This window comes from Prorops nasuta, unplaced genomic scaffold (genome assembly GCF_024137725.1).
Source record: "Prorops nasuta isolate Cenicafe-Biocafe unplaced genomic scaffold, Cenicafe_Pnas_1.2 PNAS00010, whole genome shotgun sequence".
Taxonomy (NCBI): domain Eukaryota; kingdom Metazoa; phylum Arthropoda; class Insecta; order Hymenoptera; family Bethylidae; genus Prorops; species Prorops nasuta.
The window spans coordinates 5649053-5674641 of NW_027116807.1; the positions used below are offsets into that span (position 1 = coordinate 5649053).

The following is a 25589-nucleotide window of genomic DNA, read 5'->3' on the forward strand; positions in this document are numbered from 1 at the left end:
CGATTTTCCCAAAATATCCTTAAACACTGATACTGTTGCTGTAATCACTTTCAATTGGATAATACTCTGGATGGAAACTTCGGTTATCACATGATTATATCATTTACTTTCCAACTGCACCAGCTGGTGTCCAACTGTTTCACACAGCCCCTCGTAGTAACTGGGTCAAGTTTTATCTGCTATTAGTTTGATTCATCCGAGAACGGTAACCTTGCTTAGTGGAAATTACAGGATTCCGATCAGTTCAGTTATCCATGATCTACGGAACCATCGCAAAGAAAACTTATTATTTATATTTACTAGTAGCAATTGAAAAAATTACACTCGTCCTCTTAGTCTTCCTCCAATTCCATCCAACATTTTCACGGTACAGTTGAATGTGCAAATATCACAGATTCTCACATCAAAGTGTATAAATAAATCTTAAGTATTATGTTTACCAATTACAGAAGCTGCACACACAATTGTCACTCGAAGGAAGAATAATAACGATAGGAAGAGTGATTAATAAGTTAATTGAAAAAACAAACAAAACTCAAGAAACATGATATGTAAAACTTGAAAAACTGGCGCATAGTTGGCGGGATCCAGGAGTACTAACCCTTGATGTTTCACGAGATACAGCTGAGGTATCCAATCAATAATATTTCGAGTTCTACGATCACTGAGGGTCTCCTTAGGAGCCAAAATAAAGAAATACAAATTGGAGCCAGGAAGAAGAAAGTTTTCTATTGATAATCATGAATCAGAGGAATCAGTATATGCAAAAAGTATAAAATTTAGCAAATAATCCACACAATTCCACAATGGTCACTCAGAGAAGAAGAATAACAAGAAATAAACCAATATAAAACAAAAGGTTCAAGATACTTGATTATAAAATTAAAGAAAACTGGCGCACAGTTAGCGGGATCAAGGAGTACTAACCCTTGGTGTTGCACGAGATACAGCTGTGATATCCGATCAATAATATTTAGAATCGCTCGATCACTGAGTTACTCCTTGGGAAGAGAGTAAGGAAATAGAAGTAGGAAGCAGGAGAGGAAGAAAGTTTACAATTGTGATAAGTATAGTCGATAGGAATGAGTGGTTGGATAGAGGAGGACTAGAGTAAAATTTGGTGGAGGATCTGGAGGTAGACTGGCGTGGGCCGGTTCGCAGTTGGATTAAACGTGTTCTGGTAGGATCGAATAGCCCGTACCGAATTTTTCGGCGTTTACTGTCCCTTTATGCTATGCACTGAAAACCCCACGCCTCACCACGTTTAAATTGACCCATCGTCCAACTTGCCCACCCCCTCCCATACATACCCCTGCCCGTTTCCCCGAGGAAGAGCCCCCGCCCCCGGCCCGGGGGCCCACGCCGGTTGCTACAGCTTCCAACCTTTTTACCACCCCGATTCACCCCTACCATCCCCTCCCACTCATCCCCACCCCCTCCCCGATCCCCTGAAGCACTCTACGACCTGCATCCCTCCCCCTCCACGCCAACCACTTCCTCTCCTCCACTTCCCTCTTTCGCTCTTCTCTTTTCTCTTCTCACCCCTTTTTATCCTACTCCACCTCACGCGCACCACTCATTATAGTTTCTTCCCCACCCCTATCATCCCCAACTTCCCTCCAGTCTCGTTTCAACTTCTCCCAACCCCATCCCCTCTTGGTTACTTCAATATATATATATATATATATATATATATGTCTCTCTCTTTCTCTTATATATATATATATATATATATATATATATATATATGTACTATATACACGTACATGCACTATGTATATATATGTACGAACGCGGATGGGAATATACATCCCTCCCTCGTTCACCCCACAAACGCCCTCCCTCCCTCCCTCATCTCTCCATCCCTGTCCCTTGCTCGGCTCTCACACGGTTTCCACCCTACCCACGCACCTCAACTACAAGCGTACCCCTCACACCGTCAACCCCTGCCCCACTGCCACCCGAGCACTACCGCAACCCCGGGAAAACCCTGGAAAATCCAGCGCTGCTACCACCCCCCGACCCAACCTCACCCTCCCACTCTCCCCCTCACCCCCCCTCCCCTCTTTTTCCCTCTCACTGGGAACCAGGCATAAAACGTATGCACGCGTACACGCGTGCTTGCACACTGGCTGGCCTTAAGGGTGTGTATGGGTAATGGGCATCGTTGCCAACCATCCGTTAGTCCGCAAAATTCTTTATTACAGGCCCGATCGAAATCGCCTTGGCGAGCCACTGCACGCACACGCACACCTGGGCATGCGTATCCTCCTCCTCCTCCTCCTCCTCCTATAACCCTTTTTTCCTCCACACGCTTCAGACCCTCTCTTCTAATTCTTCTTTTTCTCCAAAGGTGAAAGGGGCAGCGAGAGGGTGATAAAAATAGCCGGTAATCATTCCTCGGTCGATCAACGCTCCGGTCACGAGGAAGAGAGAGGAACGACCGAGTTTTTCGTACGTTCACCACCGAGCACCAGCCTCGTTCTGCATCCTGGTCTTCTTCTTCTTCCTTCTCTCGGTATTCCAATGGATCCAGCCCAACGTGGACCTGATTTACGTGCCCGCAAAGCGCCAATCGCCCGGAAAACCGTGCCAGAGACATGCAAATCTTTCTGCTAACCTTCGAATTTACTTGGATGCCTCTTACTCTTTCAATTGGATTTTTCTTTTGCATTTTTTATCTCTTGAATACTCACTAGTTGATTGTAACGCTGAACAAGCGAATGAGGGTATTTAGGAGATTAGAGAATTGTTTCTTCTGCGTTGTGCATATTTCTTCTACGAAATTTCTTTAACTTTGATATTTGAATTTAATTGAATAATTGTTACTCGTTCGATTATAGTCTTCTTTTTTGTTAATTGATTTAAACTCTAGTTGATTGTAAGGTTGAACAAGCGAATGAGGGTATTTAAAAGCTTAGAAAGTCGTTTCTTCTATATTGTGCACATTTTTTCTACAACATTTCTTCAACTTTGACATTTGAATTTAATTGAATGCTCGTTACTCGTTCGATTGTAGTCTTCTTTTTTTTAATTCATATAAACTCTAGTTGATTGTAACGCTAAATTCGCGTAGGAGTGTATTTGGAAGTTTGTGTAAAATTGTTTCTTCTGCATCGCAAATTCTTTTAACAAAATTCTTTCAATGTTGATATGGTTAAGTTATTTATAAATTGGTAATTGGATAAAATTAGTCTTTTCCACTGTAAATTCAAGAATTCTTCGTTACTGAAAATATTTTATTGTTCCTAAACAATCCAATTAGTTTAATCGATTGGTTGTTATTTGTGAATTTCTTTCTAATCTATTCGATTTCTGTTTCTATGAAATTTTCGTCGATTGTATTTGATTTGTTTCTACAATATTAATTTTGGTTTTGCGGATACTGCGAAGAACCTTGTTTTATATTACTCATTGAACTAATTGGCGATCATTGTAGTTTTGTTTCGCGTTATTCGCCTTTATTCCGTGCTTAATGTTAATTAACTATACGATTGGAGAAAAAATGTGGGGGGTTCGATACTCATTTGCATTGTAGGAATGTATTAACGCGAAAATTAGTAGCTTCGTTAAAATAATTGTACCTTTTTGAAATGCAGGAAAATCATTGATCAGACAGATGACTTTGCTTAATTTCAAACGAGAGCTGTGCATTGAAATATTCAGCCTGAAGATTTAACATACTTTTAATTAGCAATTAATAGGGTATAATCAGCGGTTAACGCGAGCCTCGATGTAAAATGAATTCTTTTTTCGTCGGTTTCATTAGTAGGAGCCCTTAGGGAGAGTTTTATCTATCCTCTTTTTCTCTTTTTTTTTTTTTTAATAAACCGGAAGATGTTGCGGGGCTTCCAACGAGAAAAATCCCCAGCTGGAAGGGAATCATCGTTCTTTCCGGGCAAATAGGGGCAGTGTAAATTTGAATATGTAGAAAAATTTCAATCGCATCCACGTATACGGGTTAATTTCGTTTAAAGGATTTAATTACCTCTGGCCGAATGAAAAATTTTAGGCAGATAAGATTTTTCGATTAATTACCTCCGATTGTTGAAATTGTAAAAAGGGTCGGGGCCTCCTCTTATATCCAACCCCCCCCCCCAATATGGAAAAAGCATCTATTAGCATCAACTAAAAATTCCACTGATTCTTCTTGATTGGTATCTGGACTATAATCTTCGACTTGGTTATTTTCAACTGTAAGCTATTACTCGTAACAGCTTGAGATTTAATAAAACGTGTTTACGCTGCTGCTGCTGCTGCTACTGCTGGAGCAAAATCATGTAATATTGGAAAATGTTCATTGACAGGATTGCCAATGAAAAATCGATAGGAGCGGATACAGCGCTTGTAATTTTGTAAATTTCTCTACTGTGCAAAATGTGCTTGAAACGTTATTAGGTTCGAGTCCCATTTTCAATTGGCGATTAGCCGATAGAATATTGATAAGTCTTGTTCCTGCGTTGTGTATAAAAGTCACTTCACAAAATGGAATTTCACAAGTTTTTGCTAGGAGGAAATAATAATATACTATATTGTAATGAGAGAGAACGAGAAATATATTGTTATAGAATAATAAAATACTGCGGAGCATATTTATGTGAAATATTATAGTTTGTAAAGAAAGAAATAAGGATATCGATGTTGAATTAAGGATAAGGATTCGTTGGGATAATTTTAAGAGTTTTGTAAATTTAAAATTTTTGTTGTTGGATCTTTGGCCACAGTGAAGTGTGGAGCTTTTGACTGGGCGTTAGGTGAATTTCTTGAGTGCAAGAAAATGCAAGAAACAAATATTAGGCAAATCAGGTTTTCGTATAAAATTGTCGGGGTGGAGCTTGTACCGGGTAATAAAGCGGAAGGGAGTAATAGAGTGGATGTAAGTATAAAGAAAGATGAATAACTCACAGAAGTGGTTTCCAGGTCCGGCGTAATGGTGGCCTTTGTAAGCTGCGAAAAGTCCGGGGTTGATTCCAATCTGCAATGAGAACAGTTTATTCGCCTTTTTGCTTCTTCAGAAAATTCATTTTGTTAGAAACAGTCTTGCGGAAAAGCTAGTGAAACGCAGTTTTCCACGATTATATCGAGTACGTCAATAAAGAGGTACGAAAGAAAATACCAGCGAAGAACTTGAAGATAATATACCATTACAAAGCTTGTACTAGCTTAATAACATTACAAACCAACGTTTAAATTTCAGAACGAAAAACTTATAACTAGACTCGCGCACATTAAAATTAGTACTCGATAAAATATTATCAGAATATAACTTATGGTATATTTAGAACTGAAACTTTTGTTTTCTAACATTCTGTCCTAGTACATTATATTTACATTAAAGCAGAGATGACGCGTAATTCAAAATGAATTTAAAATTGTCATTGTGAGGTGAAGAGAGAGAGAGAGAGAGAGAGAGAATTAGAAATTAGATATTTATTATTGTGTTGGATTGTTGCATCTTTAAGAGGATGCAATATATGTCAAAAAAATACTGAAAGTAGAACAAAATTACAACAGCCTTACCAATTCTCTTCCTACCTTATCGATAAAATAGTTTTAATTAGTTATTTACAAAATTTATATTTTTTGATACACTTCCTTGATTCATGTTTCAATTATCTCTGAACTTTGCAAGAAAATAGTGCAGCGACGATTTATCAAAATTATCAACAGAGTTTAAAACCTGATTGTTTATAACTTTTTTTGTTAATTTTCAAAAAAACCACTCTATACCGATCTCAGTCACAGTTAGGCCAGTAAATTTGTTCCTCGCAAAGAACTTTATATTCCTAAAATTGTAGAAGATTTTCAAGAACGAACATGGTCATCGGTCACACATCCCCTTAATGTCAGAAAAAAGACGAATAGCCTCGAACGAATTTCACAGAAAGAAATTAGAGAAAAGTAGAGGGAGTAGGATCTAAGAAACAATAAAAAGGAGAGGAAGAGTGTAGAGGGGGTAGGGGTAGGGTAAAAGAACTAGCTAGATAAGGAAGTGCAATCGCCTTTATCGTGGACCATCGGTTTATTCTTATTTGAAATACGTCGAGTTCCTTCGATCTCCTATAAATTATTAAGCGGCAAAGGCTTATTTCCAACTCGTTTCCGTCCCCGATGACAGTCTCTCCGATTATTGTCTCCTCAGCCATGCTGTTGAGAGGTCGTTTACATCCTTCGAAGAAAACTCTCGCTTCGACTATTATCTCGCTACGTATTTCCGAGTTTCCGCCTTCTTTTCTGTTCCCCCCCCCCCCCCCTCTTATTCTTTCTTTTCTTCCTTCCGTTCTTCCTACACTGGATAGTCAAATCATGATCAACGACAAAAAAATCCTCTCGGCGATATTTCTCGGCGAATTTCCCTCCTACGAGTCTCCAGCCAGCCGAGTGTCGAATAAAAATATTAGAGCTTCCATAGCGGATAAGTAACGACCGAACGATGCGAATGGTCGGTGCATTTGTCGTGGGAAAGGCTGGAAATATTGATGAAAAAACAAGACTACCAGGGACAAGTTGAAAGGATGGTTCTTAAATCGAGAGGAGCCAAGAGGGATGTAGTATTAAGCACGTATTAAGGCGATCGACGAGTACGTGTTTAATGCAGTTGGCGAAAGTACAAGTTTACTCTACAATAGAATGTTTAATAATGATGGCTAATTCAACTTGACAAATTTTAATGGCTTGGCTTTCTGACTGATATATTGTATGCCAAAGTTAAATAATTCAATGAGAAATTTAGCGAACTTGAGGATAGTGGAGTAGTGGCGGCGCGATCATTGAATGGTACCAGGTGGTGGGGGAGTAAAAGTTACTTTATTGACCTAGTAGTACTTTGGAAATATCGCTACTCGATCACCCTCGATTTGAGCCTCCGGTGAAAACGAGGAGTCCTCTCGTGGAAAAGTGCTGTTGTGATATTTTTGGCTGAAATGAGTTACTTGAAAAAGCGCAGTGATGCTGACGATTGAAAAACGAGGCGAGTGCAGAAAGTGTATGGTTCTTCGTTTGTGTAAGAGGTCGAAATGCCACGAAACTGTACTGTTATCTCTATTATTATCTTTTGTTTTTAATTTTTAAGTTATCTAAATAATCAAGAGACACGGTAGTGTCTCGACGGCAAGTACATATATATATATATACACTATGGAGGTATCAGAGTAAACTAGAAACAAAATTGTTTATAATTTTTAATCGACTTCTTTAAAAAACCACTTGGCTTATAGTATATGCAACATGCAGTGAATATTAAAAATGGAATATAATACAAATCATAATATATACCTTCAGTGATTGCACTGAAAATTAAAATTTTTATTTAAAGAAATTAATGATTCTTCTCTCATTAATTTCTAAATATATATTATAAAAATTATTTTTTTACAACACTTAATCACACTAGTGTATTAATATAATCAGTGTCTTAAATATATCAATTCAATCTAATTGAAATCTTGAATAATGTTTACAAGAATTATTTGTTTTTGATTTATATTTTTATAATTGTTTTAAGGTTTAAAGTAATGTATTTTCCATTAGAATTTGATACGAGTGAATCTCTTATTATTATTATTATCATCCAAGAGCAACTTTTTTCATTTGAAAGATTCTAACGCTTGTTCCATTTCTATTCAGTGAATCAGAGTTGGCCAAGTGGTTAATGCAGCTGGTAGGAATTTCGTAAATGTTATATTCGGTACAGCGCCGCTAGAGTAGGATTAGTTTCGGTTAATCGACGTTTGATTAGCAAAGCGCTCGCTTAATCGACGTGCGGATAATCCTGCCTACACCTATACCACCCCTACTCTCTCTCTCTCTCTCTCTCTCTCTCTCACCTACACTTACTATATGCACGCGAGCATTATGTGGGAACCTATAATCAATTGGAGTGGAGTCTGACAGGATCTTATCACGACTGGATATATACGATTAAGAAAATTTCACCAATTAACACTCAACAATTACCATAAGCCTCGTAAGAAAACGATTTACCAAAGAAAAATTACCAAACAATAACAATTGTTGCACAAATCCAATCGAACCTTAAAATTCTATCACCTCGATCAGACGCTGTCCATAACTCGCTGATCAACGAGTTAAAATTCATCATTGTCACGTTCCAGTCCCTCCCACAATTTGCAGTTGAGTACACGTAAGAAAAATATGGCAGGAAAGTGCAAAAAAGGTGCATAAAACTTGTTAGATTTTCAGATTAACAAATTGCTAGCTATACCATTGGTTCGCAGATTAACCGACCAGACTGATAATCACGGAATATGCAATTTTATGAATTAGCATTACAAATTTTACTTAAACAGTGTACCTATATATATCTTTTAGCTAGTATGGTCGAAGTGAGTCACCGGTACAAGCTTTGTTTACGTAAGTCAGGTGTAACGGGTGATATTTTCGGTATATAAAATTGTTGAGTGTTATTGTTTTCAAAATGTGTATCGAGAGAGAAGAGAGAGAGAGAGAGAGAGAGAGAGAGAGAGAGAGAGATGGATTTTCGGATAGGATATTCGAGGGATTTGAGGTAAAGTTTCTTTTCAAGTGTCACGGGTACATAGATACACAAGTTTCGCGCACGGTTCTCACCGTGTATTATGCAACGTGGTGGAGGCGCAGGTACGGTGGTACCTGTTGCGCAAGCACATTATCTTCGCTCTTCACTCCGGAGGTTAGGTAATTAATAATGACAAAGTCCAAGGATACGAGACACGGGCGCCATTAGCTCCCTCTCTTTTTTTATCTTTTTATCTTCCTCTCACTCCCTCTTTTTATCTTCCCCTATCTTCCTTCCTTTCTGCATCCACTTCCCTCGCTCGCTGTGTGGCCAACTCTCTTCGCTCTCTCTCTTTCTCTCTTCAAAGCAGCAAATCAAGCTTTTTCCTAACTGTCCTACGATTCTATATCCAAAAACGAGTGGGATCGGACCATTAAAAGCTATCAGACCAGTCGTCTGTTGCAGCAAACGAGCTTCTTGTCCCGTGAATAAAAGTAAAAGAAATTCGAGATAAAAAGAAAATTCAAAGAGAGAGGTGTATTTATCGAGGGTACTGTGGAAAAACGGTTCTTATCGAGTATACCATACAATGGATGTATTTTGTGATAAATATTATACTATGATTCGTTATACGAGGGACAGAACGGGATTTTGAGAAATTGTGTTTTTTGTTGGTAGCCTTGTCTGAGTGGGGATTCCTCCATGGAAAATATGTATTAAAGCTTTGATTGCAAGATATTAGTTGGTCGACGCGACGCGACGTGTAAGAATGATTCAATGCTGTGCCTGAAAGTAATGTAACGCGAGATGGAACAATTATACGTTTTACGTTGGTATTCCTGCACGAGCGCGAGGAATCCTAATATAATACATACATTAACGCGTTTGCGTCAAGGCGTTACCTAATCAACGATGCTTTATAAAAGCGTTCCATTACAAGACCAAAAAATCGTATTTTATATTGGTAGACCTGAATGCGAGTGGGGAATCCCCAAAAAATATATACGTTAACACATTTACGTCAAAACGTCGCCCAATCAAACGACGCTTATAAAAATGGTTCGTCCTAAGTCCAAAAATTGAAATTTTATGTTGGTAGACCTGAACGCGATCGGGAAATCCCCATAAAATAGATTAACGCGTTAAAGTCGACGCGTCACTCAATCAAATGACGCTTAAAAAAATGGTTCGTCGTAAGATCAAAAACTGAAATTTTATGTTGGTAGACCTGAACGCTAGCGGGGAATCCCCCATAAAATGTACATTAACACGTTAACGCCAACGCGTTACCCGATCAAACGACGCTTATAAAAGTGGTTAATCGTAAGACCAAAAACTGAAATTTTATATTGGTAGACCTGTAGGCGAGCGGGGAATCCCCCATAAAGTACGTATCGCATTAACGCGTTGACGTCGGCGATGCGTTAGCCGGTCAGACGACGGCGAATGGCGGTCCGCTATAAACGAGGATAAAATGAAGAGGGTGTAGCTGGTGTCTATTTCTCTCCCGCTCTCCCACTCTCCCCCTCTCCTTTTCCTCACCCTCGTTCAACAACAGCAGCTGCTGCCGCGGCTGAAATAGTCGCCGATTGAAAACAACGCGCGATAGGGGGTGGTTCAACCCCCGCGCAACGCTCGATTACAACGTCGGGCGTAATAACCGAATTGCCCACGGCCCGTTAAAGCGTTTACACCGTTTGACGGATGAGCAGCCACGGTGACTACTCGTTCCAGGTGATAATACCCCCAGCACCATCCCCAATGAGTGACTACTCAAACTGCTTTCGATGGAACAATCTCTCTCTTTCTCTTTCGCTCTTGCACGCTCTATTTATCTATTTTAATCTACGAGCCGTTAAAAAATAACAAACAGTCTCTATAGAGCTCTTATAAATTTTGTATGTAGAAAAAAGTTAACTATTGTCCAATGACTGATTACTCAAACTGCTTTCGATGGAACATTCTCTCTCTCTCTCTCTCTCTCATGATCTATTTATCTATTTTAATCTACGGGCGGTTAAACAATAACAGTCTAAAAAACTCTTATAAATTTTGTAAATAGAGAAAAGTTAAGTATGTCCAACGATGAGTTTCGATGAAGTATATATCTCCCTATCTCTCTCGCTCTATCGATCTATTCTAATATACAACCTATCGAACAATATCAAACAGTCCATAAAATTTGTTATATTTATAATACTGTAATTTCAATGAGAAAAAAAAAACTCGTTCAGTAAATATAATAAATATAAAAAAAATGAACGATAAAATTTGTCAGTTTTGGAAACTGAAATAAAAACTTGTCAATCAGCCTTGAGCCCAGAAAAATCCTTACTGTGTAATTGTTACACGATGTAAACGTTCCCGATAGCGGGGAATCAATTGTAATTAGAGCTTTATGATTTTTCGAAGCTAATGATTCATAACTCGGCACTTGTGCAGCGAGACAGCGATAACAGCTAGACTGATACGTTTGTATCATAACGCGGATAAGAGTGTTCATAACTGTGCCGGTGTATGTGTATATACACGTAAGCGAGCGATGATTCAAAGTGGAAGATAAGGAATTTCTTATCGGACGTTCGTACCGATAGGAAAATAGAATCAGGATGATTTCTCCGCTTGGTTTACTTACAATAATAATATCCAGGTTATTGGTCAAGTGATCCGGAAGTACGCGTTTGCTAACTTCCTCTTCTGGCATCCCATCGAACCTATCGTGCTTCTTCCTCTCTTTGTACGTTTTCGCTTTCTTTTTCGCTTCCGCCAACTCCGCCCTGCGATAAGAAACGGACAGGGGTTGGTTAGAAAAGAGCTTTGGTTTTTTATTCATCATCATCATCATCATTATAGTTTATAAGTGTGAAAATTCTTACTCCTCCGGTGTGAGTATCATTTCTGATTTTTTCTTTCTGCCCCGTTTTTTAGGTTGGTGCGTCACTTGAGGATTTACAGCCCCGTTCATGACGAGATTCATTTGGTGATGTTGCTGCTGATTGCTCATCGTGCCAGGAGGAGTGTTCGGGGTCCCCATTCCGGGCTGGGCGCTTCCTGGACAGGACATCTCGGGGTTTCCACCAGGACTGCTCGCCGACCTCATACCACTCATCGACATCTCCTCGTCCACGAAGGAATACGGATCCACCGGCGTCTCGCATTTAATCGCCACCTGAAAAAGAAAAACAATAACGGCTTTCCTCAACGAGAACATCCTCAACAGGTTGCCGATTATCGCCTTTCGATTCTACCAGGCTTTCGCGCATTTACCAAAACTACTTCCAACTTTTCTTAGAAACACCCTCCTCTCCTTCTCCTCCTCCACCATCCTCACCCTCTTCATCATCCCTTTATCATCCTACAGCCAACTTTCCCCAAACGAAACTTTACCTCCCCATTAATCTCCATCCAATTTGTTAAATAATAAAGTCCGATCGATGGATCCACCTGATTATGACTCGTCGTCTCAACTTTAAACGATATTAACAGCTCTGGATCATTGAGATTGGGATGAAACGATCCTTTAGGATGCAATTCGATTTATTGATTTAGTTTGCACTTGGGATTCTTTTTGAGAGATTTAGATTTGTGGGTAATTTTTTTTATTAGAACCTAGGGACCTTAAAGTATTAAATCGTTGCTTTTTTAATAACATTATCGAGGCTCGATGATGAGTAATTGGATAATATATATAAATAATGCGAATAAATATACTTGAACGTTCAACATCCTCACTCTCTTCATCATCCCTTTATCATTCCGTCGTTAACTCGTCCTGAACTTAATTTTGCATCTCTATTAATTTCCATTCAATTTGTTAAATAAAATCCAATCGATGGATTCTTCTGACTACGACTCGTCTTAATTTTAAATGATATTAACAGATTGATCGTGAAGATTGCGATACAAGGATCGTTCAAGATGCAATTCGACTTATTAATTTAGATAATGCTAGAGATTCTATCTTGAGATTTAAATCAGAATATTTTGTTATTTAACCAAAGGGATTATGAAGTAATAAATAATTTGGTAAGATTGCTATTCATTTACGTATTTAATTAATCACTTTTTTGCTAATCATTGACCGAGTCTCGATGAACAATTGGATAATCGATACAAATAATGCGATTAAAAATGCTTCGAATGTTAAAGCTTCGATTTAATTTTATCTTCGAGCCAAGGACAAGAAACTTAATTGACCGTAGATATTCGGTATTATGAATGCGCAGAGTATATTCCTTATCGTTATTGCAAAGACCTTCGTGTAAATAGTATATACCCGAGACACGGAATAGAGAAAAGAATTCTTATCAGCCGGTATCTCGACCTCGATTTCAGGTTATCACGAGGTGAAGGCTACGTAGCAATTACCCCTCAGACCCAGCAAAAAAAATTCAAGTCCATTATTATTCTCTGGTACGTTCAACCGAGCTTTGCACTTTTAACCAAATAATAGATATTTAAAGAGGAGCGAAAGATTAACTGCTAGCTTTATTTACGTCAAATTGGTGAAAAAGTGATCAACGAACGATTGAATGAATGAATATATCTAAGGGAAAAATAAATAACAAGTGAAACTATACAAAATGTATAAATGAATATATTTAAGAAAATAAACAAATAACGAGTGAAAATACACAAAATAAATGTACGGATAAACAAATAAATATATCTAAGAAGGTCAAAGTAAATGACGATTGAAAGTGTATGTATACAAAATGAATGTACGAATGAATGAATAAATGAATATATCTAAGAAAACAAACGAGTAACGGGTGAAAATACACAAAATGAGTGTACGAATAAACAAATAAATGTATCTAAGAAGGTCAAAGTAAACAACGAATGAAATTGTATATATAAAAAATGAATGAATGAATTATCTAAGAAAACTCAGAAATAACGACCGAAAGTGTACAGAACAATTACACGAACGGATGAATGAACGTAATAAGAATAATAACAAAAGGAAGATACGTAGATTAATTTGTAGAGAGGAGGAGGAGGAGGAAGTAGGGGTGGTATTGTAGGAAGGTGAATTAAGTGGGTGGTTGACAAAGTTAGTAGGGTAATATTAAAAGGTGTCTCTCACTTGTCCGAGGGCGGAGGCGGTCGAGCCTGGCTGTTGGGGTTGATGAGCTGTCGCCGATATCGGTGTGAGAGGCGTGTGGGGTGTGTGAGGGGTGTGCGGCGTGTGTGGTGTCAGCGGCGTGTGGTACTGTTGACTGCTGTCACCACCGGTGCTTCTCATCTCGAGGTCCGGACTCGTCTCGTAACCGTCGTCCCTCGCCTCCTGCTTCACCATGATCCCTGCAACACAAGCAAAAATCATCTTAAATCCACCCTTTTCTCCTCCTCCTCCACCCCCACCCCCCCCTCTTATCATCGAACTTTGATAAAAAAGTAATCCACACGCTTCGACAGCATTAAATATTTTCCAATCTGGTCCATCAAACACAGAGACGAAAAATTATTTAACCTTTGACAAAAAAGTGGTCCACGTAGTGGTTTTTGGGAATGGTGAGAAGCTGGAAGGTTGGGTGAATGTTGCCTGGAATCGCGTAATTGAACTAGATAAAAATTATATTTAACAATTGAGAATTGAGCAGAATGGGCAGTAAATATTTATTTTTATATCTTTGTGTCACAATCTTAAAAATCCACCCTTTCCTCTCTTCCATACCCCACCCCTTTACCCTCGACCTTCGGCAAGTGGTTGATCCATGCTTCGACCACATTAAAAATTTTCCAATTTGGTCCATCAACCACAGAGAGACGAAAAAATTATTTAACCCTCGAAAAAAAAACGTAGTCCACGTAGTGATTTTTGGAAGTGGCGAGAAAGTGGAAAGCTGGGCGAATGTTGCGTGGAATCGCGTAATTGAGCCAGATAAAAATTCTCTGCATCGATGGAGAACAGAGCGGGATAGGCGGTAAATTTAATCGCATATCTGTCACAGTAACAATAACTGTTTAGAGTAGCACGAATCAAACTCTCGATCGAGATGCAGGAAAACAGGGGGTATAAAAATTGGTTAATACTTTCACCGTCGATCTAATAGAAATATTAAAATTATTTAATATATGGAATGCGTAGGATAAATAATGTCGAAATGAGAAACAAATTTTGGTCCACATAGACAAGATTCGCAAAATTCCTACGAAACACACCAAAATCCAACTTTCGATTTTCAAACTCGACCGAGTTGCAGGAAAAATGGAGAGTAAAAATTAGTCAATACTTTCACCTTCGACTAGATAAGAAATATTAAAATGACTTAATATGCAGAATAAGTAATGTCCAAATGAACAAGGATTGTTGGTACACACGGACGAGACTCGTGAAATTCGTACAAAACCCACCAAAATCCGTCTCTGTTTTTTTGTCTGATTAGAACTCGTTTGATTTTGGTTGGCGAGCCAATCGAGCGATCGGAAAGCCTAAATTTCCGTGGCTCGACGCGGACCAAATTACTGGCGAGGCGCGCAAAATTAGTGGCACACACAGGGAGGGTAGGAAGATATCGATGGGCTAGATAGAGAAGAGAAGAGGTGGGAGAGGAGGGGAGGGGGGGGGGGTAGGTCCCTCTTATTACTTTATATCCTCGCGTGGAACAGGAGGAAAAAAAAGGTGGATCTGCTTTTTATCCCCGTTGATCAAACACCAGCGGTAGTATTTAAAATAATTGAAAGTTATTCGTGCGCAATGATTATTTCGAGCGAGCGCGAGTTATTTTGTAAGAGAGGAATTCGTGGAATTCTTCTGAAAGTTAATTAATTAGAGGAGGTATGCCTCTTTTTCATTTTCTGCGACTGACCCTGTATTTTATATCTATAAAATTTCCTAGCGCTCGCTCTATCTATTTCTTCTTGTCCATATATATATATTTAATAATAATAATAATAACCGTGGAAGAGCGTTCGTATATGTACATTTTATATTATATTTGTTCGACTAAAAATGTATCAGACGTTGATACGTGTGTGTGTGTGGTACACAGCAAAGTTATCATTGTGTGCAACAACGTGTAATTCACCAACTCTGGTAACAGAATATTTGTACGTGTATCTTATGTAAATTACTTGCCTTTGGTAAATGTGAAATTAATTTGTGCGCGTATTTATATGTATATTACATGAAGGCAGCAAATTTGTGTTGGTTCGTGTGTACACGAATTTTACTATGCTTTGGAGAATTTATATTTTATATATGTATGTATGTGTGTGTGTGTGTGTGCGTTGTACGTGCATAAAAATCATTGCGAAATATTCAGAATATTTGGGTACTTTTATGCATTTTACAAGTTCGAAGCTAATGCGTGTACCGTGAATCAACATGTATATTACACGGTTGTAACATATTTGAAATATAATTTGATTGCGTCTAGGTTTGTGATAGTGTGTGCGTGTGTGCGTTTATACGTTCATTCTAAATGTACACGAAATGCACGGAGTATTCGTGTGTTTATATGCATATTACACGTCAATACTGAAACTGTTTTACCTCCACGTGTATATTTCACGTAGTGTTTAATCAACATCGTGCAATTTTGTAACAATAAACAAGGTAACATACCCTGCGTAGCTCCGCAGTTCATTGTTGTTCCATTTTGCACCCCGTTTTGCACAGGCGATGGATAAGACCTGAAATTTGATCAAGAATAGATGGAATTAATTAATCGTTACTTGCGTTGCACAACAAAATTTATATTTTATTTTAAAATTGTTTTCTCAGAATCACATGCACAATCCTTGCTATTTTCTTTGTTTAGAATTAGTCGTGTTTTGTTAAAATAAATATTATACCATTTTTTTTTATTTTCCTTTCCCATTTTATTCTGTGTTAAGCATTTTTATTTCACACATTTCTAGTGATTTTTTTACTGTTCCTAGTAATGTACCGAGATTGAACAGATTGGGATGGATCAAGCAACAAGCAGAATACTTGCGTTGCAACAAAATTGATTTTTTATTTTAAAATTGTTTCTGCAGAACCATGAAAAATCCTTGCCTTTTTTTGGTTTTGAATGAATCATGTTTCGTTGAATAAATATATATTTTTTTTTATTTTCTTTCACCCTACTTTCTTCTATGTTAAATATTTTTATGTTACAGATTTCTAATGATTTTTCTCTCTGTTCCTAGTAATGTACCGAGATGAATCAGATTCGGATGGATCAAGGGACAAGCGGAACGTGGTAAAGTATGAAGAAATATCAGAGAGACCCTGTCAGGTGGGTGAATAAACTGTCAAATCGATAGAAATTTATGTTGGATCCTTTCATCCTCATTATCCTTGACCGCACCCAATAATGAGATATTCCTGAAATATATCCCAATAACGTTAAATTCGTGTAAAAAATGGGTAAGCTTGGTTATGCTCCAGTTTATTAACTCGAATATCAATTTTTATTTCTTTAATCAACGGTGCCACTATTTATATAAGAATGCACTCTCCAAATTTTCGGGGGAAACTTTAAATATTTCAGAAATTAGTGTCTTGCATGAGAAAAACACCCAACATGTTGATTACGTATACAAAAATTATATTTTACGTAGATTTTTCTAAAAATTTCGGTTTTTAAAATTTTGTAGATTGATGAAAACAACACAAAAAATATTCGTTGGGAAATTTGATCGAATATTCTATATTTAGAGTGTTATTAATTAATTTTCATGTAGTAGTAACAAAATTGTGAGTAATTAAAAAAAGGAAAGAATTCAGATATTTTATAATCTATAAAGCACCTAGCGATTTAGTGATATCTGTTAGTCATCTTTTAGTTGATTGGATGACTATAAAACAAGTCTATAAGAGAACTTTTAGTTAAGTGTGCTGTATGGGTAAGAAATGAACAATTTCTTTATATTTTATTATTTTTACTATTAACTCTGTTCTCCATCATATGACTATCGCAAGCTTCTCTCCATATTTCGCAATTCTTACAAATGTTTAAAAACGGGACAATTTTGGTTCCTGAATCTGTGTTTGGGGACAACTGGAAAATCTGGTTAAAACGCAATGTATGGTTACATTATAGTTACAAATGCTGCAAGTGTAGAAAATGCAGAAGGACAGCATGCAGGATGATATTAAAAATTTACCTGATTTATTTAATCACATTCTTATTTTAATGTTTCATAAAGTCATTATGTTTAAAAAAAATGGACTATACATTTTCACGAGAAAGCTTTTATCCCTCTTTGTGGATAAAGTGACGAAAAAACTGTTTTTTGCGAATATTACGTATTTTTCTATGCTTATTTATAGGCAGGCATCTTACTGACGTTTACCTTAAATTTTAGTCATTTACAAAAATTTGAAAGCTTTAAAATTTAATTCACTGCTTAGCATCGCGAACTCGACCAATTTTCCCCTATGTTTAGTTTCTTTTAGACAAGAATTACGAGCTCAGTTAGAATCATCAATTTGGAACTCTGTTAAAACGTTTAGTGACCAGTGTGAATCTGTCTCTCCCGTAGCAACATCTTCCATTTTTATAGAGTTCTTAGAACATACCAAATAAATCTACGATTCTCCCAGCTAGTTTCAGCAAAAGTGCACCAGTTTTTTTTGCAAGAAAAACGAATTAAAAAATGAGATGCTAACGTCGCACTCAAAATTTCATCATCTCTAGAAAAAATTACTGTTCTCTACGTGTCTCGAATAGTTGTACAGTTCTATGCTATTTTTAATAATAATTCTCTTGTCCTTGGGCGCCAAAATATACTTAAAAATCTACCTTTAATTTCCAATTTTTTAATATAGTGATAACATTTCGTATTTTTTTGGATTAGAAGTGAAAGTAAAAAATACCAGGCGATAAGTGTTCGATGCTTCGAAGATATTTTCAAGAAATTCCGGTAGATTCGACTACCCCTTTTGCAGTAAAAAATAAAAATACCTGAAGTAATGCTATTTTTAAATTAATCTTTCATAAAAAAAATATTACATTTTTATAATAATTGAAGCAGCATAAAAAAATTCTAATAATATTATATTTTTTTCTTAATACGAAAAGATTCCCAAAAATTTGTGTTTCTAACGCTGTGAACCTGATTCTCCCTTAATCGTAATTGATTGTTAATGATTACACTTTAACATGGTGCATTTTGAATAGAAACTCAGCCCCGAAATGTGTCTCGTGCGACTAGTTCGTTATTTCGCAAAGTTTTAATGAAATAAAAGGAAAAAGTTTGGAGAAAATTAAAGTACTCTTTCAGAAAACTTGTGAAATGTGACGTAACACCTTCATCCACTTGCCTCTTCTATTATAACTTTTAAAAACATGATCCGCGAATAAGAAAGAATAATAGCTGCTGGATTAAACTGGGGGAAAAGTCCGATAATCGAAATTTTTAAATCTCCAAGAAATCGAAATAAGTGAATAAGTGTTGCTATATATATAGTAAGTTGAACTACTAGACCTTTTCTTGTTAATCTATCATCATTGATAACGATTGAAGTTAGTAATTTTACTGTTTATATAAGTGATAAATAAATTATAGGAAATTTGTAAATTCTGAGAACAAAAAAAAGCAATTCGATAATCTTGAGCCAAGTAGTCACGAGCAGATCGTCACATAAGAAAAACTTGAGTACCTATATATACGATAATGAATCAATTATCATTATCTTTTAATATTTTAATTGCATCCACTCAATTAAATCTGAATAAAATAATTTATTTAAATGACAATATATAAAATCTTGAAGATCACTGTCCTGGTATTTAAAATCAAATGACTATTTCGTTACTCAACAATTTTTGTTTACTTTTGCCATAGATCCCAAAATCATTATAAAATCATTGGGACCAATAAAGTAGAGAAGGTTAAAAGTTCGTTCAGTAATTTATTTTATTAATGATATAAATATTCCATAAAATCAGGATCGTGTCAATTTTATTGCTATAGCACTTAGAATGATCTATGCGTAATTTAAAAGCAAATATGCTGTTTGAATGTTACAAAAAATACAAATGAGTGTTCAAAGTTGCTACAACCATTGGGAATCACGCGGTTATTAGATGAAGTTGTAGAAGAAATCGATTCGAAAATGAGGAAAAATTGAGGTGAAAATGATGGTGAGAATAAAATGTAACGTGTGATTGATGATAAGAAAAGGGGTAGGATCGATGACTGGGGAAACGAAAGAAAATAATCAATAGGGTATATCGAAAGGATCGGAGCAGCCAAGACATTGTAATAGTTTTTCGCACGCAGCTGCAGGGTTCGGAATAATTATAACGAGAGTAACGGGGTAGGACTGCAGGTGGTAATTATGTTACACTTTAGTTCTGGGGAGAATCAGTATTTTACCATCTTTTGCCAATATTGTGTCACGAATGGAGTGTAAAATCCCCTCGAGCATAAAATTATACGCCCCATGCGCGACTGTCAGCCTTTTCACGAAAGAAGAGTAAAGAAGTTCTTAGAGATTCCACCCAAACCTCCGTCATTATTCTCCAAATCCTTTAATTATTCATACCCAACAAAGTAATGCCACAGAGGACGTTTGAACTTGAAAAATTAGTGAGATAATCGATGTAATTATTGTTTTTTTTTTGTCGCCCTCGTAAGGGAAATATCTCTTATCAATGACACCCCTTGTTGATTTAATTTTCACCATAAAATTATTTTTCTTGATGCAAAAAAGGTTGACTATACATTTTCTTGTTTTGTCAAGGGTTAGAGAACTTGAATTATATATTAAACTAACAATTGAATGGCACACGGGACGTTTAAACTTGAAAAATTAGTGAAATAATCGGTCTAATTATTGTTTTTTTTTTTTCACGCCCTTGTTGTAAGGGAAATATCTCTTATCAATGACACCCCTTGTTGATTTTATTTTCACCATAAAATTATTTTTCTTGATCCACAAAGGGTTGACTATAAATTTTCATTTTGTATCAAAAACTAAAGCACTTGACTTGACTTATATATCGAAAAGCTCGAGATTTAGCATTATTTCTGAAAATACTTGAATAATTCAGAGATACACGAAAGAATGTCTACTTTAAATCGATGAAGAAAAGGGATTTTCGTCCAAAGTCTTGTTTGACATACTTTTTCGTACATTTAAATGGCACTGATTGAAAGCTGATCTGTGAGGAAAAGTTGACGAGATAGTTTGAATATTATTGATGCTATTGCGAGCAGATTTCGTCGCGATAATTTAGTGACTAACGATTATGATGTTCGTACTACAGGCTGACTAGTTAGATTAACAGATTAGATCCCGATACGTGACTATGTAGATTTGCTATATAAATACGTGGGGTTCTTATTGATCGATTAAATTTATTCTGCTATAATTTTCATCGAAGACATATTTTTCAAAATCTCCGTTATGAAATAAATAGCACAAAACTTGGACAATAGTTTATCCTCGAATTTTAACAAAACTATATATTTATAATTTCTTTTATGAAATCTCACACAGACGAATAATTTTTTCTTTCTTAATTATATAATTTTAATTCTCTCACACTAGTGCTTATCGAGTTTGACCCTTGACCCCTGATTCGGAGCAAGCCTTTCACGATATTTGTTTAAAAGGGAAGAAACACGAAGTTGGAGTTAAAAACGGTATAAGAGAGTGCAGATATATCGAGGTGTAAGCAAGGGAGAATGCTATAAAGAGGTAGGTTGGTAGGTGGAGAGAGGGGGGGGGGGGAGTATAGCAAGTCTCATGCATATTTTTTAGAAAACTTCACTGAAGCAAAAAGTGGACCGTGCGAGCTTTTTCCACGGAGCTTTTTTCCTAGCTGGCTGTTTGGCTTGGCGCTAATTCGAAAATGCCTGGAATAATTTTCAGTCCTGGCCAGCGGTGCACAGTCCTTCTGAATGCATACTATATTTAGAGCCGTGAGCACACTGCAAAACTAAATGTACAAGGTACGTGCTGAAAATGAAGCTGTTAATTTGCATCTTTCATTCGCCAAGTCCTTGAAGCTCGACTCTCGGGATTTCGAAATCTGAAGAAGAACGCGCATTCCAGGATTCGTTTTCTTCATTTTTCTTTCGCCCTCGTTTCCGCTATTTTCTCCAACAAAACTGCCGAGAGAGCTTTCTCCTTCAACCTTCGCGCTCCCCCCCCCCCCCCTTCTTTTCCGAGCGTTTCGATAAGTTCATCGGTTTGCGCCAACTTATATTTTGCATTTTCGTTGCAGCTAGCGGAATGGCGCTAATTCAAAAATACTCGGAATAATTTTCAGCTGGTGCTATGTGTTTTTTATGTAGCGCTCTTGGACCTTCGCGTAAAGTGTGAGAGAAAGAGAGAGATGGAAGAGTAAGGGATAGTAAAAGATGGAGTATAACATGCTATGTATATATATATATATATATATATATATATATAGGAGAGAGAGAGAGTAGAGGGCCCACGTTACATGAGCAGGTTGGCGCGTATATGTTTTGTAGAGGTAAATACACAAAGTATATAAGGGGGGGAGCATGTAGGAAACGCTTGGTACATAGAAGTACTTGCTGGAAACGACTATATGGATGGTAGAGGGGGGAGGGGGGGGGTGCAGGACGAGGGACGTTGCTCCAGAGACTGTCCTCTCTCTCTCTCTCACACACACACACACACACTCTCGCTCGCACCAATCTCCTCTCTTCCCCCCCTTCTCCCCCCTCTTCACTCTAACAGCCACCAAAGCCTGCTCCTCCCCCTCCCCCTCTTCATCCCACCATCACTCTACTCCATCGCACAGCGAAAGCTTCGAACCGCGCGCTGCGCGTTTCACCGGATACTTTAAAACTCAAACTATATAACTATTTATTATCGCTCACTTAAGAAATTATTCATACAATTCCACAAAGCTTTTTCAATAATCGCCTTATACAAGCTTTTGCAATTCCCAAACAGCTGTTTCGAATGCCTCTGCTTTTTCAATATTCCCTGTACATCAGGTCGTTACGTAATTTTTAAGTCGTTTTTGCGATTAGCCAGTGTTTTTTTTTCTCTATTTTTTTTTGCATGAAATTTCAACAAAACTCTCATGTTTTGTTCGTGGTTAATAGCGTTGGAGGAAAAAGCACACGGAGCTCTCCTTTCGAGCGGCGTTTGAGGTATTCCTGGATCAGGGACTCGCGTGGTTTGGTTGCTCGATAGGGCCAAATTGGATTTTGCACGCTGCAAATTTTATAGGAAGATTTGCAGTGTTCCGGCAAAAGTTTGACTTTCTTGTTTCAGCATTTTTAGGGTAGGATCGTTTTTGAGGGGTGGTCCAGGGTGGAGATGCCCGCTTAAACCCCTCCTCGTCCCTCTTGCCCCTCTCCTACGATCACTCCGCCACCCCCTCGTTCCCCTTCCCCTCATTCCACTCTTTCCACCATCACCCCTCCCCCCTTTTCCACTCTCCTAGCGAAAGCTTCGAGTCGCGCTAAATTACACGAAAAATATTCTCTTTCTCCCCTCGAAAATATATTTCAAATTTAAAATAATCAAATTTAATGCCAACAATCCAAGGACGCTCTAGTTGTTGAAATGGTTTTAATGATTTTGCAAAAAAATAAAGAATTGCTAAATTACATTGCAAAAATTTCCATTCTTATCTCTCTAATTAATTCTTGAGTAGATAAACGAGGGAAAGTAGAATGGGATGAGGGGGGAGGGGGTTGGAAGGGAGTGATTTCAGTGTTTCGAGCGTTGGCAGGATGAAGATGATCTGGGATCAGAGAAATAGCAAACCGGTAATGCAACACTTTTACCCGAAAGTCCTCGGATTGAGTTACCATCGCTTCGTGCGCACATACCACCGAATTCAGCGAGCTTTCCTCGTGAAATCGGAGCCGCCGTGCTTTTTACCTTGCCGAACAGAATATGTTTGAAAATAAAGTAATATCCTCTTACGTCACTGGCGAACTTTATTCTTCGACCCCCCCCCCCCCCTCCTCTTTCTCTTCTCAACCACCAATGTTCTTCTTCCCTTATACCCTCTCACTCTCTCTCTCTCTCTCTCTCTCTCTCCTACTCCATCCACTTCAACCCCATACCCCTTTAACTCGCCCTCACTGATACGTTCTGGGATTTGAAAGGAGATTTATCGAAATGGGTATTAACTTCAATTAAGCCCCTGTGCCCGAAGAATTAACTCCCACCATCCCATTCAAATTATTTTCTTCCGTAATTCCACTTCTACGCGTAATCAGTCACTCTTTTTTCCTCTTTTTTCTAAAAATACACACTCCTCCCCCCCCCCCCCCCATTCTTCTCCACCTGAAAATCTCTCATCGATATTATTTTCTTCCTCTGTTTGCCCAACCCGAATGCATATAACGTTATTATAAGAAAAATCGAGTAGAAAAAACCTGAAATATTGTGCATTTCGTTGTGGAAATCGATGATCCAGCCAGTTGTACGAATGGATTCTTTTTGTGGACGATGAGAGGATTAACGAAGGAATATGGCGCAGGAGGAAGAAGAAGGTAACGAGAGCGCGGACCGCGTTGAATTTAGCCAAGTCTATAACCAATCAATTTGCACAAACAGATTTCTCTTTGATTAACTAAATTTTATTGGAACGAAAATTAGTCCAATCTGCCAAATGCCTCGTGATATTCGGAAATATTATAGAGTAGGGCTATATCGAATACCCCCCCCTATCTATTCTCATTTTTTCTGATTTATTCCCGATGTTTTATCGTATATGTATACGTATAGTGTTATGGGAGAGCCATTAACGAATGCAGGTAATTACGATTGATTTGCTTTGTTACCGGATGGGAAAATATATTATGCGGGGTGTATCGCATGAAAAATTCACGTCGGTCTCTGCCCATGTGTATGTTTATAATCGTCGATTCATCATTTTACATCGGACACGTAACATTCGCGGATTCTAAATTAGTTTTTCTATCTCTCTTGATAATTAATTGGCGATAGTAATCGGAGTACGCTGCGCGTAATGATTGGGATACAAAAATGTATTACTATATTAACGAGAAATTAATTATACATTTCATTCGTAATTATTGCCAACATTCCTCCATCAATTTTTCCCCGTAACGAGATTTTTCCGCAAATTTCCATTTTTTCATTCCGTTTTTTTTGTTTTATACTTGCTCGACTAATTTGTACAATGCGCTCGTATATATATATATATATATACGTGTGTGTGTGTATGTATATATACACACGTACAAGCAAATGCATATTTATTCGTATACCAACCCGTGTTAACATTCATCATTAAAACGCTGAAATGAAGCAAATTTTCCAAAGTATTTATTCTTGGCAATAATCGGCGGGAAAATTATATTTCCCAGGAATATTTTTGCTCGCTTTGCATTTAATTTTGAAAGGGAGTGCGAGGGCTAATGGAAAACAAAAGTGGAAAATAAAAATTGGCCGGTAATCGACGTTAAATTGGAGACGAAATTTCTTGCTGCAAATTTTCAGTGATTCAGGATCTTTGAAATGAAAATCTCTCCGGGGGTTTTTCGTGGGGAAAGAATACAGAGATTATTGGCGAAGAATGTATTTCGCCAATGACGTATTAATATCATATCGAGAGATCCCGAGCAAATTACTGCTAAACGAGCTAAACTGCGAAACGGGAAGCTATCGACCTATTTACAGTACTCTCAAAATTTTCCATCTCTCTGACGATCCCTGCAAAATCAACGACAAAGTAGAACCAAAATTTCTATGAAAAAGAACTAGTCATTTTGCTGCTGATTAATGTAAAAATTCCACGTTATATACAATTTATTTTGAAATCTCCAACAAAATTTTCATTTCTCTGTTCAAAGCATCATCGAGTACTATATATATTCCTGAACTTGAAGAGTATTTGTAAAGATTGAAGCAACGATGAAAAATTAGAAAAAAAAAAAACAGTATTTTGTAGAATAAATTTAATGGGGATGATAAGTTGAGAAAGAATTATTGATAAATCATTGTATAGAGGGGTTGGGGGGGGGGGGGTGATTAGTTAGGACAGGCGAATTTAAGGTTGTTCGAGGAAGGATCGGAGGAGTCTAGGCAGTTTTCTGCTTGATTTCTGGATTTCTAGAGGCGAGGGTACCGATCCCGAAGCGAGTATTTCGCGTGGGGTTCGTAACTACCCCTAAGCCGGGC

General features: G+C 37.5%; 1 protein-coding gene across 1 annotated transcript in view; it reads right to left on the reverse strand.

Moving 5' to 3' along the window:
- The window catches only part of Tdg (Thymine DNA glycosylase), a 73283-nt gene that overhangs the window by 14728 nt on the left and 32966 nt on the right, over positions 1 to 25589 (reverse strand). The window contains exons 2-6 of the mRNA XM_066732611.1: positions 16071 to 16138; positions 13587 to 13804; positions 11374 to 11666; positions 11133 to 11274; positions 4906 to 4975 (exon numbers count right to left, since the gene is read on the reverse strand). Coding sequence (XP_066588708.1) covers positions 4906 to 4975; positions 11133 to 11274; positions 11374 to 11666; positions 13587 to 13804; positions 16071 to 16138 — 791 coding nt within the window. The remainder of the gene's footprint in view (positions 1 to 4905; positions 4976 to 11132; positions 11275 to 11373; positions 11667 to 13586; positions 13805 to 16070; positions 16139 to 25589) is intronic.